The sequence below is a fragment of the Apteryx mantelli genome, unplaced genomic scaffold (assembly GCF_036417845.1).
Source record: "Apteryx mantelli isolate bAptMan1 unplaced genomic scaffold, bAptMan1.hap1 HAP1_SCAFFOLD_20, whole genome shotgun sequence".
In the NCBI taxonomy this organism is placed as follows: domain Eukaryota; kingdom Metazoa; phylum Chordata; class Aves; order Apterygiformes; family Apterygidae; genus Apteryx; species Apteryx mantelli.
Window position 1 is genome coordinate 8,795,007 of NW_027118553.1, and position 13,627 is coordinate 8,808,633.

Sequence of the window (13,627 nt, forward strand, 5' to 3'; positions counted from 1 at the left end):
GGCTCTGCTCTGCTCTGAAGCGGGGCCATCGCACACACAGTGTCCTTGGCTCCTGGTAACAGGTTTCACCATGACCAATCTGACTGAAACATTGCTAAAGTACTGAGATGTGGTGGGATCACTTGTACGATGGGAGAGCCCTGATGGTAGGGTACAAACTCTTCAGGAGAGACCAAGGGGTGAGATGAGGAAAGGGGTTGCCCTTTGTGTGAAGGGACAGCTCAGACATGTGGAGCTCTTCCATGGGAGAGGCAAAGGTTTGGGTGAGAGGTTGTGAGTGACAAGGGTGACATCGCAAAGGGAGTTACAGACCATCCAATCAGGGTGAGGAGGTGGACGCAGTCTCCTTTAAGCAATGTGAGAAAGCCTGTGGATCACAGACCCTGGTTCTTACTGGGGAGGACTTTAATCCCCCTGACATGAACTGGAAGGCCAAACAGCAGAGTGCAAGCAGGCCAGGAGGTTTCTGGAGGGCATCAGGGACAGCTTCTTAGCCCAAATGCACGATTTGCGATGCTTCTTTGTATCTGAAAACTTCAAACAGGGAGGAACTGATCAGGGATGGTACAGTCAGTGTCTGCCTTGCCTCCAGTGATGAAGGAAAAGTAGAGTTCCAGATCCTGAGTGGAATGAGGAAGGACAGTAGTGGAGCACAGACCCTGGACTTCAGAGGGGCAGACTTGGGCCTGTTGAGGGGACTGGTGGGGGATCCCATGGGAGGCAGTTCTGAAGGGCCCAGCAGCTCAGGAAAGCCAGCAGGTCTTTGAGGACAGCACCCAGCAAGCACAAAAATAGTCCATAGTGGTACTCAGTAAAATTAGCAGACATCTTGGGAGATCGGCGTGGCTACACTGGGAACTCAGGACTGAGCTCCAGGGCAATAAGGAAGCAGAAGGAAGGCGAGGCTGCAAGATGGTATTTAGAAATATTGTCCAGTGAGAAGGGATGGTGTTAGGGAAGCCAAAGCTCCCCTAGGATTGCCCATTGCAGGGAACATCAAGAGCAGGAAGAAGAGCTGCTACAGCTTCAGTTTCAGGAAAAGAGTAAAAAGGAAAATGTTGGCTTACTGCTGGATCCGGCAAGGAATCTATTATCAGCAGATGCAGATAGGTGTGAGGAGGTCAAGGCCTTCTTGGCTTCAGTCTTCACCAACAAGATCTCCTGGGCTGTTGTGCCTGGTCAGGAGTCCAGAGGGGGAAAAAAAAGCAACCAGTGCTGGGGGATGTCTGAGCAAGGGATGACTTTCAAGAACTCAACCCATACAAGTCTCTGGGACTGGATGGGCTGCACCTGAGGACATTGAGAGGGCTGGCTGCTATCACAACAAGGCTAGTCTCTATCCTCTTTAAAAGGTTGTGGAGATCAGGGGAGGCCCCAATGACCAGGAGAAGGAGCATGTTGTGCCCATCATCAGAAAAGGCCACAAGGACAACCCAGGGGGCTGCAGGCTGTTCAGCCTCACTTTGGTGAGGAGTCTTTCATGGAGTGAATCGTCTTGCATCACATTTCTGAACACCTGAAGGAGGAGAAGGTGCCTGGGAACCATCAGCATGGTTTTAGTGCAGAGAAATGATTCCTGACCAACCTGATTGCCTTCTGTGATAAAAGATCTGTGCTTGGTGAGGAGAGGGGAGTAGTGGGTGTCATTTACCATGATTTTAGCAAGGAGTTTGACACTGTCTCCAAGAATATTCTTGTATACAAATTGGGCATTATGATAGGCTGGGCAGACAACCGGATGGGTTAAAAGCTGGTTGGATGATTGAGCTCAGAGGGCTTTTGTGAATGAGTGGTGCTTTACCTGGAAGCCAGTGACAGGTGGAGTACACAGGGCTCTATACTGGGACCTGTCCTGTCCAACATGTTCATCAGTGACCTGCAGAACACAACTCTCATCACATTTGCAGATGGCACTTAATCAGGAAAACAGTCCTAAGCTCAAGGGCTGCCATCCAGATGGACCTCAGCAGGTGGGAGGAATGGGTGGCCAGTACCTTTGTGAAATTCAAAACTAAACAAACACCAGGTCCTGTCCCTGGGGCCGACCAACACCCTGCAGTGATACAGGCTGGGCAGTGCCCAGCTGGGCAGCATCTCTGCAGAAAAGGGTGATGGGTGATAAACACATCCGGTTAAGATTTGTGTTTCTGTATTCAGGAAAACATCATCACCAGAAGTGTAACTTGCTAATGCCAACTCCCAGAAGTCTAGAAAGTGGAGGATGTACTCCTTTTGAAGTCTGCTGATGGAAATCAGTATGGTTGTCTTCCCAAAGTTACCAAAAACAGGATGGAATTCAGATTCCTAATTTGTAGAGATTTGGCCCTTATGAAGAAAGAACTGATACTGTAGTTAAGGCATTCAAATGCTAAATCCATTCCTATTATGACCACTGTGACACCTATCTTTTGCAATGGCAGACTGTCAGAAGACATGCTATTGGTCAACAGATCTTGATTGCCTTGCACATTGCAAACGTTGCATACGCTTGACTCAGCATAGAAATAACTATCCTGAAATTGCCAGAATTATTCTTCAGGCAAAATTATACATCTGTCTATTAAGCCTGTGTGTGGGGGAATGTGGGAAGGCTGGGTCTGAGTGAATCTCTGGACTCAGAAAATACTCTGGACAAATGTTTTCAGTGTTTTCTGCTGCAGCAAATTCTAGAAGATTGAGGTAGGGTGCCCACGTGATGACAGTATCCATTCGCTTGGGAAAGCACAGCATTCAGGTGCTTCAGGGATGCATAACTGAACAGGAAACTGAAGAAGGAAAACTACTGATAGGAATAGCTCTTTGGGGACATTTGCATGGCATCCAGCTGGTGTTGCAAGCTACCAAACTGGTGCCTGTGCTGGACTGTTCTGTAACAGTGTAGTAAATGCAGCTTTCAATGGGACTTCAGGAGCCTCCCACTGTACATGGACATGAGGAATATAAATGATAGTTGGTGCTGTCCTTTGGGCTTCCCAGATGCTGGTGTCCAAGTCAGCATTGAACACAAGCAGCACAGCACAGGCAGGAAAGCTGAGGGCAGGCACTGTCAAAGCAGCCTGGTTATGAATCAATATTTCAAAGTTCATTTTATAAGAGGTGACAACCTTCCGTCTGTCTGAAGAGCTCCACAGCTCACAGCCTGCTGTCTCATTTCCAGAGGCTCCTTCCAACCAGGTTCCTTGCTCAGGAAGATCAAAGGCCATTGCCTGCAGGTGGTACCTCAAGCACATAAGCAGACAAGCCTCCACCTCATGAACAAAGCAGCAAGCATCCTTTCCCAGGATGCATTTCTGTGTGTGTCTGATCACATGATCAACACTTAGGCAGTTCTGGTCCCCGGGAGGAAAGTGCTAGCAGTAGATGTGGGCACTGACTAGACATTACTGGTAGATGACCACAGAGGCAGCCATCACATAACCCAAATGGAGATAATCCTCTTATGTGGCAGATGAGCGTCCAACCATGTAACATGTCTGTCCATACTTTAAGAGCTCTCAAGTGCTTCTCCTAAAGGTCCAGATGCTGTAATAGAGGGATGCCAAAGAACAGAATACATTTCCTGCCTAAAAGTAAAAAGGAACAGAACAGCACCAAGTCTATTTATGCTATAACTTTCTTCTTAAGAAAAAGGCACAGGTGTACAAATAGAAGTGTTGAAATGCTTTTAGTGCCTCCAATGGGGCATTTCAGGCTGTGGCATTGTTTATATTTGGTAACTGTACCCAACTAAAGGAAGTGTTTACACTAATCAACAAGTGTACAATAACTGTTCCTCTTAAGTACAATGAAAGAAAGGAAACACATTTCTTCCCCCCAACTCCTGCAAAAAAAAAAAAAAAAAAAAAAAAAAGAAGCGTTACAAGAAAGGAGGCTAGGAGAAGGGCATGAGCTGCAGTCAGGCTGATGTAGAACCACCTCCTGGGAGCTACAGAGTCTTACGAGGAGACAAAAACCAGTGTCTGAATGAGACCAGCAGGAGCTCTTGCCATGGAGACAGGCTTATGAGCAGCATCTTCCAGCTCCCTGAGCTGACAGCAACCTCCTGACTGTTGAATTTGGAATGGAAACAATGATCATGCACAACATCATGATATGATGTCCTTCAGTCTAAAAGAAATGTGGATTTTCAGGCAGAAAGAACAGGAAGCACTTTAAAACCAGGCCACCTGCTTACCAGGAGTTCCAAGCATCCTTTCCCAGGATGCATTTCTCTGTGTGTCTGATCAGATGAGCAACACTCAGGCAGTTCTGGTCCCCCTCCACCTACCTCACTTGAGTCAATGAATCCTATGCGATTAAAGAAGTGAAAAGGTGCCGGTGTGCATCTTTCTTCAGGGGAGGTGGTGCTAGCAAACAGAGCGGACAGGCCCAGGGTAGGAGCTGCCAACTTCTCCAGAGCACCTACTCCTGCAGGCTCCAGGGGAGACCTTTGCCTGTAGCCTGGCTCTCCTGCTGTTTAGAGCCCTGGCCTGTATCATGCTGGGTGACAATCACCATTTCTAGAACAATAATCACAAACCAAGATGTTTAAAAATAAAGTTACCAAGGAAGACAAAGATTAATGATTTTACCTTTTCTTTCCCCCCTACCCCCTCTCGCCCCCCTGGCTGCTGGTCCCCACCATGCTGGCTGGGCAAGTGATGGTTCTCACAGCACATCACATGGGCGTTGGCCAGCCAAATGCATGCAGGGCAAGGGGTCAGGTAGACAATATGGGGGAGAATTGCAACTTTCTCCCTCAGCACTCACCTGTCCAGATACCTTCATCACCCCAACCCTCACTTTCATGATGCCTAGAGTTCAAAAATATGGAGATCTCTACATTTGTCATGCTCAGCTGAGACTGGTCAACAGTTAGCAAAGAAGGCAGGAGGGGAAGAAGGAGTAGAACAGTATTTTTAGGCAAAAACTTAACATGGGCATTGAAACACAGGAGCTGTATATAAAGAACTGCAAACTGGATAGGTAAAGTTACAGCATTATCGCCAGTACATATATGATATTTATTTTTGTTATTTCACTCATTCCAATGGTTTCATCTTTCCTTGTGTGCTGCCTTCTAACTCAGATTGCAAATAAACTCTCCAGTGATCTCGCTGTCGTGTTATGAAACACACTTGTGGGCAGCATCCCTTTTTGCCACCACAGCACTGCAGCACCTTTGCTGGCTCAAGCCAAAGGTCCTGGAGACATAACTGAGTTCAGTAGGTCAGAAGATTTCCTGGCCAGCACAGTAAGAGCAATGGAGAAAAATAACTGGGACAACGTAACCTCACTTTTCAGCTGTGGGTTTGAATGACTTCCACACTGAAATATCAAAAGATTAACATAAGCTTAGTGGCCTACAGAGAAACAAATGCAGACATTGGTTCAAGTTTTCTCTTATGCTGCTTTAACAAACCCTTTCTCACTTTTGTTCCCACTACATAATTCACTACTGTTTTAACAATCCTGGAAGCCTGAAAGGCAAAGAGGGCTACACAAATCCATGCAGATCTTTTACCTAAAAGGACAGACAACACATTTCCTTGGTCCTGAGTCACTTAAGGAATAGCATGGACTGAATCAGTGCACATTAATCTTTTGTGGATCTTTTTGGTGGAGGAAGAGGAGGCCTTCAACTTGATCAGCAATAACAATGTACTTTATTGGTTCTCTAGTACCAAGTTTCATCTTCATGCTTACTTCTTCCATTTATTAATATAAACCTCCCTCCCTGACAAACTTTTCTTTACCCTCTCCTCTCCCACCCCTCACTCTTACAACAGCCAAGGCTGTGTACAAGGACCTGTGGTGGAGCACAACTACCTCCCCCCCCATCTCGGGCCCAAAGTGTAGTGGAGCACAACTACCCCCTCCCCACCCTTATCGCAGGCCCCAGCTGACCACAAAGAACTGACAGTGCCCAGGGCTGACCAGGAGGAGCTAGGCCACACTGGTTGCAACTGGTGAGGCCAGAAATGGGCATGAGATCAGCAAAAAGGGGTATATTTTCCCCAACACAGCATGAGGTCAGCAAAAAAAGGTACATCTCCACACCAAATATTGTATGACCATGAGTTAAACTCCGTGCCCATAAATAACGCTGCAGCCTACAGCCCGTTGAGCTCTCCTGCACGGCAGCGGGCTGCACGGCGGAGAATCTCCCCTTGAGTTGGGACGCCTCTCAAGGTTACTCTCCGGGAGTTAAGAGAACCTCTGTCAGGAAACCATTGGAGTGGTAAGAAACCGAGACTTGGGCACTAACAAATGTGCAGTAAGATTCGCTCGCTGTGACTACACTGTAACTCCATCTTCAATAAATCTCTTTGCAATAAACCCAGAGATGATGATGATGATGATGATAATAATAATAATAATAATAATAATAATAATACCACCCCCCCCACGACACGCTCACCTGGAGGAGGTCTGCAGAGGAGACCAAAGTAGAGTGTTACCAGTCAATGTGCCCAAGCATGGGGCAGCCATCCAGAGGGACCTTGAAGGTCTGGAGGAACAGGCAGCATGCAGTCATATGACATTCAGCAAAGATCAATGCCAAATCTTGCCCCCGGGAAGTAAGAAGCAACAATACAGGCTGTGGGCAGATTTCAAGCAGCAGCAAGGGCCGGCTGCTCCCAAAGGGACAAGGAGCCGGGAACCAAACATGATGACAAGGCCAAAAAGGCAAGGGTCTCACCAGCCAGGGTCAAGCCCCACCGTAGCCCAGTGAGGAGAGCAGGGCAGACCTGGAGATGGTAGCCAGGTTCAGCCAAGACTCCAGATCACCAGGAAAGTTCTTGGTGTCAAGACAGCTCCGAGGTCAAGCCGGGATCACACCTTGGCAAATCAGGATCAGGTCCACTGACAGTAACCAGGGTCATACAAAGCCCCCTAATTGCAAGGCAGCTCCATAGCGATGAGGTAGATCTAAGGTAGAGCTAGAAAGTTAGGCTCTGATTCAGAGTCCGGATCAACAGGGTCCATGGGCAGGAACAGGCATACCTGCAATACAGCTGCAGGCAAGCCCACCTGCAACGTAGCTCCAGACGGGACTGAAGGCCCAGGCCTGAGCTTAGATGGGGTTTCCTGGACATGTGTGTGGAGGCTCGTGGTGAGGCTGGTGAGGGCCATGAAGCCCTGACAACAGCCTGGCCAGGAGGAGCTCTGCGGAAAAGGCCCTGGGGGTCCTGGTGCACAGCCAAGTGAACGTCAGCCAGCAGTGCGGCCTGGCAGCGAGGAAGGCAGCAGCTTCCAGGGCATGGCCAGGAGATTGAGGGAAGTGATCACCTGCCATCACTCACTGCTCGCTAGACCACATCTAGATGCCACATCCAGTGTTGGGTCCCAAATAAAGGCAAGACAGTGACTAACTGGAGCCAATTCAGTAGAAGGCCTTCCGGATGCTCAGGCAGCTGTCGCACAAACTTTTGTGTCCATGGGACCAGCTGCTCCTGCCCCTCCAGCCAGGGCAGACAGCGAGGAGACTGCATCTCATGAAGGGCAAGTCCAACAGGGCCGAGAGGAATCATGTCCAGTGGCAGCCATTGCTGCAACAACAGGAGCAAAGGAGGCTCCTGGGAACCTCCAAGGTAAGAGGTGGACAGGAACCAGGAGGAAATATCCGTAGCTCTGCTCCCTTCAGCCCCTGACACGTGAGGCCCTTGTGCTTCTGGGAGACGTTGGGGGGCCCTCTCCCCTCAAGGTACAGAGCCTGGCATGTGAGGGGGACTCACCCTATCCCCAGGACAAGTCTCCATGGCTGGGAGGAAATGCCAGGTGCTCGACCTCTTCCTCCCCCCTGACCATCGCAGGAGGCTGGAGGGACCAGCTCAGGCAAGCAGGATTCTCTAAACCTTAGAGAATCAGGGAACAGAGAGTCGCCTGCAGGGAGGTGAGGGGAATCCCATTTGTGGGATCTCTCCTGACTTTGCATCATGACTTTGGAGGAGGCCTGATGATTCCTCTGCCTCAGTTTCCTTTTCAAAGCAGCATGTCCCAGAGTTTAGGTGACCAGAGTTATGGGGAAAGTTGAAGGCCAGGAAGTGTTCACAAAGTTTCCAGCAGCTCAGAAGTTTCAGTCTCCTTTGAGAGCCAATTCCGCACTGCTCACTCTCTGCAGTCCCTAGGGAGAGATCAGCTGCAGCAGGAGCCTTGAGAGACTCGTTAGTGCTTTAGCCCTCAGGACATTCCAGAGGGCAGGGGACATTCAGGTGTTGTTGGACATGCACCACAGGTGCTGCTGGTAGAAGACAGCAAGGGCGGAGCAATGCCTGAGCCCTGGGTGGTGGTTTGCAGAGAGCTCAGGGAAGAGAAGGATGTGGTGGGGAAGAGGCAGAGGATGAGACCCCAACCTGGATCATCATTGCCCGGCACCATCAGCGCAGAGGTCAGCACCTCATCCTGAGGACTGCAGGTTTGTGCTGTGTCTTCTGAGTCAGGTCTGCTCCTTTTTAGCTGCTGAGATTTTGCATGGTGGCATCTATGGGTGAGAAAGGTGATGGGCATTTTCCTTCCTGGGAGTCTTCTCCTGCAGCTCCCTCTTCCCTCCACACATTTCTTCCAACTCCCTTGTTAGCTGAGCAGAGTCCTGCGGAGCTTGCCGGTCGGCACAGAGTTAGAGTTTGTGCCTTTGCTGCCCCTGAGCCAGCCCAGAGACCTGCTGAGGGGCACCAACACCTCACCTGGGAGGTCGGATCCAGCAGAGGGCTGTGTTTCTCAGGCAGGAATGTTCCCTAGCCATGCCCCCAGGCATGTCCCAGGCATTTACCGCAAACAGGATGGGAACAATGCTCCTCCCTAACCTCACCCACCGCTCACCATTGAGACACCCATCCTGCGACACACTCACTGTCACAGTCTGAGCGAATGCTTTCTCTCCTCTAACTCCACTCCAAGCATGAGTGCACCCAGGTCTGCCCAGGGCTGTACTTCAGGGCAGTGTCCCTGTGCCCCAGGGTGTTGTGTGCCTGGGGCAGTGACTCTGCTGCCTGCAAGGGTCAGCACTCAGCCTGCCCATGGAGCTCCCCACAGCGCTGCGGGGAGAAACTCTTGGTGCGAGCAGAGACCCCTGGCAGGGCAGGTACTTTCTCCCATTGAGAGGCTGCTGTGTGGGTCAGGGCTGGGGAACATATCCGGAGGTGACTTTTCAACAGGAATGCCAAGGCAGGGGATACCTGAAAGGGAAGGAGCTGTCATGAGCCTGTGCTTTCAGTTCTTTTCTGTTTGGGTGGAGTGAAATGGGATCGGATCTGTCAGGTTTAGACAGGGGACGGAGGCTCCAAAACAGTGACCCTGAGAGAGGAGCAGTTCTGGGAGGGACTCAGCAAATGCCTTCATCCACCCCTCAACCTAAGGACAGAGCCAGCATCACCTTTCCAGCCTCAGCAAGGTTTCTCTCACCTGCTCCTTAGAACCTGCAAACATGGAGGTGCTCTTGGGCAGCGCTCTTCACCCAGGAGGTTTCTGCAGAGCAGAGCTGAGCACCCAGTGGGTGGGATGGTGTCTGTGAGCACTGAGAGGGGAGAGACAGAGAAACAGCTCCCTGCAAGGATGACTGCAGGCAGCAGAGTCATGGTCAGAGTGTGAGAGGAAACTTTCAACTCCAACTCCTCCTCTCCTCTCCCAGCCAGCACAGCCCTCTGCTCTCAAGGCTGGGGGGTGCAGGGCAGGAGTCGTTTCCTCAGCAGCCAGACATCCAGGCGAGAAGACACTCCTGAGTGCCCCTTTGTTGCTCCCTGTCCCTGCCTCCCTCCACACAAATATCATGGTATTGCTCCATGTTTCCCACCTGCCCATGCGGCCCTTGTGCTTCCCCTTGGACTCTCTGGGCAGGGGGGTTTCTGATGCAGTTCAGACTCTGACCCTGCGGGTCCTGCCATGCAGATGTGTCCTTGACAGTGAGGTGCCCAAGTGCCCCTCTAACCTGTGGGTCTCCGGGCAATGCAGTGTGGGGGGCTGGGAATGAGGCAGGTCTCTCATCAGGACACCCCCTCCTTAGGACATTCTGCCATTTCCCTGGGGTTTCTGACTGGGCTGCAAGTTGCCCTCCACAAGGACACAGCTCTCCCATTGCAGCTTCATGATATCTAGGTGCCCCATGGAGAAGCCACCTAGATACTGAGGCCACACTGGGACATGCTGCTGGGTGGCTGGATGTGGGCAGCTGGAAGGAGCCTGATGTGTTGCTGGCTAGAAGGGGAGGGCTGAGACCTGCCTCACATTCCCTCAGAAAGAGTGCTGATGGGCACTTTGCATTCCTCTGCTCTCTGAGGTGTTGTTTCTTTTCCGGGTAACACGAGTGCAACTGTCCTCCACCTCCGTGGTGCAAGCACAGGGCAGCTGTGAACAAGGCAGATGGACAGGGCAGCTCTGCTCCTTCTGCCCTAAAGCCAGAGTGAATCCTTTTGCCTCTCCAGAATCACAGCTGCTCACTCTGAGTACAGCAGCAATGCTGAGGATTTCTACCTCCAGGAATCCTCCTCCCGTGTGACAGGGTCAGCTAAAGGAAACCGAAGAAGCCTTAAAACTATTCATGAACCCACATTATTTAGAAGTGGGAGTGAAGATGCTGAAAATGCCTTCAACATTATGGGTGGATGAAATCTGATTGGAACTTGGAATATAACAGTGTAGTCACCCCTGTTCCCATGTCCACAGTGCTGTAGGTCAGGACTGACTCCTCTGGAGCCCACGGGCAGAGGTCCATGCTCCTCGTAACACTCTCAGCCAGCAGAAACCAGAGGTCAAGCCACGGAATCATTGACACTGCTGCTGAGATGGAGAGAAGTAACGTGTGTGTGTTTGAGGGAGGCTATGAGAAATGTTTGCTCAGAGAAGTCTGCCTTAACTTGTCAATGTCTCTTCTTCCTTGCACAGTTCTCCTGTGTCCGAAAGGAGCAAATGTCCAACAGCAGCTCCCTCAATGAGTTCCTCCTCCTGGCATTTGCAGACACACGGGAGCTGCAGCTCTTGCACTTCTCGCTCTTCCTGGGCATCTACCTGGCTGCCCTCCTGGGCAACGGCCTCATCATCACAGCCGTAGCCTGCGACCACCGCCTCCACACCCCCATGTACTTCTTCCTCCTCAACCTCTCCCTCCTTGATCTTGGCTCCATCTCTGTCATTGTTCCCAAATCTATAGCCAATTCTCTGTGGGATACCAGGGTCATTTCCTACTTGGGATGTGTTGTCCAGCTCTTTTTCATTGTGTTTTTCCTTTTGGCGGAGTATTCTCTTCTCACTGTCATGGCCTACGACCGCTTTGCTGCCATCTGCAAGCCCCTGCACTACGGGACCATCATGGGCAGCAGAGCTTGTGTCAGAATGGTAGCAGCTGCCTGGGCCAGTGGTTTTCTCAATGCTGTGCTGCACACTGCTAAAACATTTTCAATACCACTCTGCAAAGGCAATGTGGTGGACCAGTTCTTCTGTGAAGTTCCCCAGGTCCTCAAGCTCTCCTGCTCAGAATCGTATCTCAGGATGGTTTGGGCACTTCTGATCAGTGTTTGTTTAGGATCTGGGTGTTTTGTTTTCATTGTGCTGTCCTACATGCAGATCTTCACAGTCGTGCTGAGGATCCCCTCTGAGCAGAGCCGGCACAAAGCCTTTTCCATGTGCCTGCCTCACCTGGCTGTGGTCTCCCTGTGTGTCAGCACTGTAATGTTTGCCTGCCTAAAGCCCCCCTCCCTCTCCTCCCCAGCTGTAAATCTGGTGGTTACTGTTCTGTACTCGGTGGTGCCTCCAACACTGAACCCTCTCATCTACAGCATGAGGAACAAGGAGCTCAAGGATGCACTGAAGAAACTGGTTCAGTAGGTACAATGTCAGCACCAATAACTCTCCCATGTGCATCTGCTCCTCATTCCCAGGGTATTTGGCAACATAGCTAGGTGTTGCTCATGGCTTTCTTTCTTTTGTGTTTTTCTGTCACATTCTCCTAAAAGAAATAAATATTTTGCTTTGTGCCACTTGTCCTCAGGAATCTCTCATTTGAATCTGACTGAGAGACTGTGTTGAAGCAGGCTTCCGCCTTCATCAGCAGAGATGGGAGAACCTCAGAGCCCACTAGTCTGAGCTCCTTGGATGCTCCCAGTGCAATGAGGAGAGTTTCCCTTTGCAGTGTCTCTTTTGGTGCTGACAACAAGGGAGCTCAGGGGCACAGAGTCAGGCTCCAATGAGTACAGGTGTGGGCAGACCACAGGTCCCATGTCCCTTAAGAGAGCTCACCTCTGCTGGCCACAGTCAGATATGATCTCAAACCCCTCTCCTGTGAGGGTGGCAGCCAGCTGTCACCATGGGCTGGTCCCTTCCCTCTACAGCATTCCAACACTCCAAGCAGAGCGAGAGTGGAAAGGAGAAGAGTCTGGACAAAGTCTGTGGGAACAAACCCTCTGTTCCTCAGGACCATTCCCCCACTGCCAAAGCAGGCATTTCCTTGCTGCAGCCTTCACTTGGGGGCTGCAATTGCACACTGTCCTGCCTTGCTCTGATGCGTGTGTATGCACTCAGTGCTCCTGTAACATGGTGGTGGAAGGATTGTGCTTACCTGTGCATTCCTGTGATCTCAGGCAGGACCACGCATTGGGTGCATTTAGGCCAGACCTGGCTGCAAAAGAACATTGGTATAATAAAAGGGGATCCCCTCCATTACGTGCTTGAAGTCTGGCCTTTCTTCAGAAGCGGGAGTCAAAAATATGCCCAAAAACATTGCACAATAGAAGGGCCTGCTGCTCTGCTTGTGACCTCCATGGAATGCAGGGGACAAGCTCAGAGTCTCCGTGTGATCTGTTAGGGACTGAGGGCTAGATGCAGGGCTCATCTGTTGGTGACCAGTGCCAGTGAAGCTGGTGAACGGTTTCTGAATTTCCTGCCTGAGGCTGTCCCACAGGTGACAGTGCTGATGAGAGATGCCCATCCTTCTGGAAGGGAATCTGAGCCCCCAGGAGACCTCAGGGGATCTCCAGGGACAGTGTGTGCCTGGTGTGGGCAGTGTGTGGAGCCTCACAAAGTGAGGGATGGTCCACGGTGGAGTGACCAGAAGGTAGAGCACTAAATTCAGGTAGACATGGGGAAAGGAGGGCTCTGCAGTCTCAGGAAAGGCAGTGGGGAGCCAGGAGGTGCAGGGAAGGGGCACTGGAGAGTGATTCCTGCACCCTCAGGGAAGAATCACAGGCTGGAGCCTTGCCTGAGCTATGCTGTGGACATGCCTGTGCCTTGCCCTGCACCTCTCACGTCCGGACCTGTCCCTGTCCCCATCCTGCTGACCTAACTCGCATCTCTACCTCAAACCTGCCTCCACACTACAGTCAAGAAAGCCTTAGAAAGGGATGCTGGGACCCGAGCAGCACGCAGAGAGGGTTTTAGGTGCAAAAGATGACCATATATCCACAGCAGCACTTGCCTGGCAGCCAATGTAAAGGTGTAAGGAGAGCTTCAGATTTGGACCCCTACTCAGCTAACACTGCACGCAGAGTCTTAGCTGGACGAAAAAGTGAGGGCAGCCACTTGGGTCAGACTTTATGATGCACAGTGAGGAGAGGCAGCTCCAGCTCCCTCAAAGGCTGCTCTGGAGCCTTTCAGGAGCAGGCTGAGGTGGGGCTGGCACCGGCAGGGTGGGTCGGGAGAGGGCAGCTCCCCTCTGCCA

General features: G+C 51.1%; 1 protein-coding gene across 1 annotated transcript; it reads left to right on the forward strand.

The window, feature by feature from the left end:
- Positions 1–10,884: 10,884 nt before the first annotated feature.
- On the forward strand, positions 10,885–11,784 carry LOC136996124 (olfactory receptor 14C36-like; the record flags this gene model as incomplete). Its single annotated transcript, XM_067317114.1, has 1 exon — positions 10,885–11,784. A coding segment is annotated over exon 1 (900 nt), but the record flags the coding sequence as incomplete, so codon positions are not given.
- Between the last annotated feature and the right edge of the window lie 1,843 nt (positions 11,785–13,627).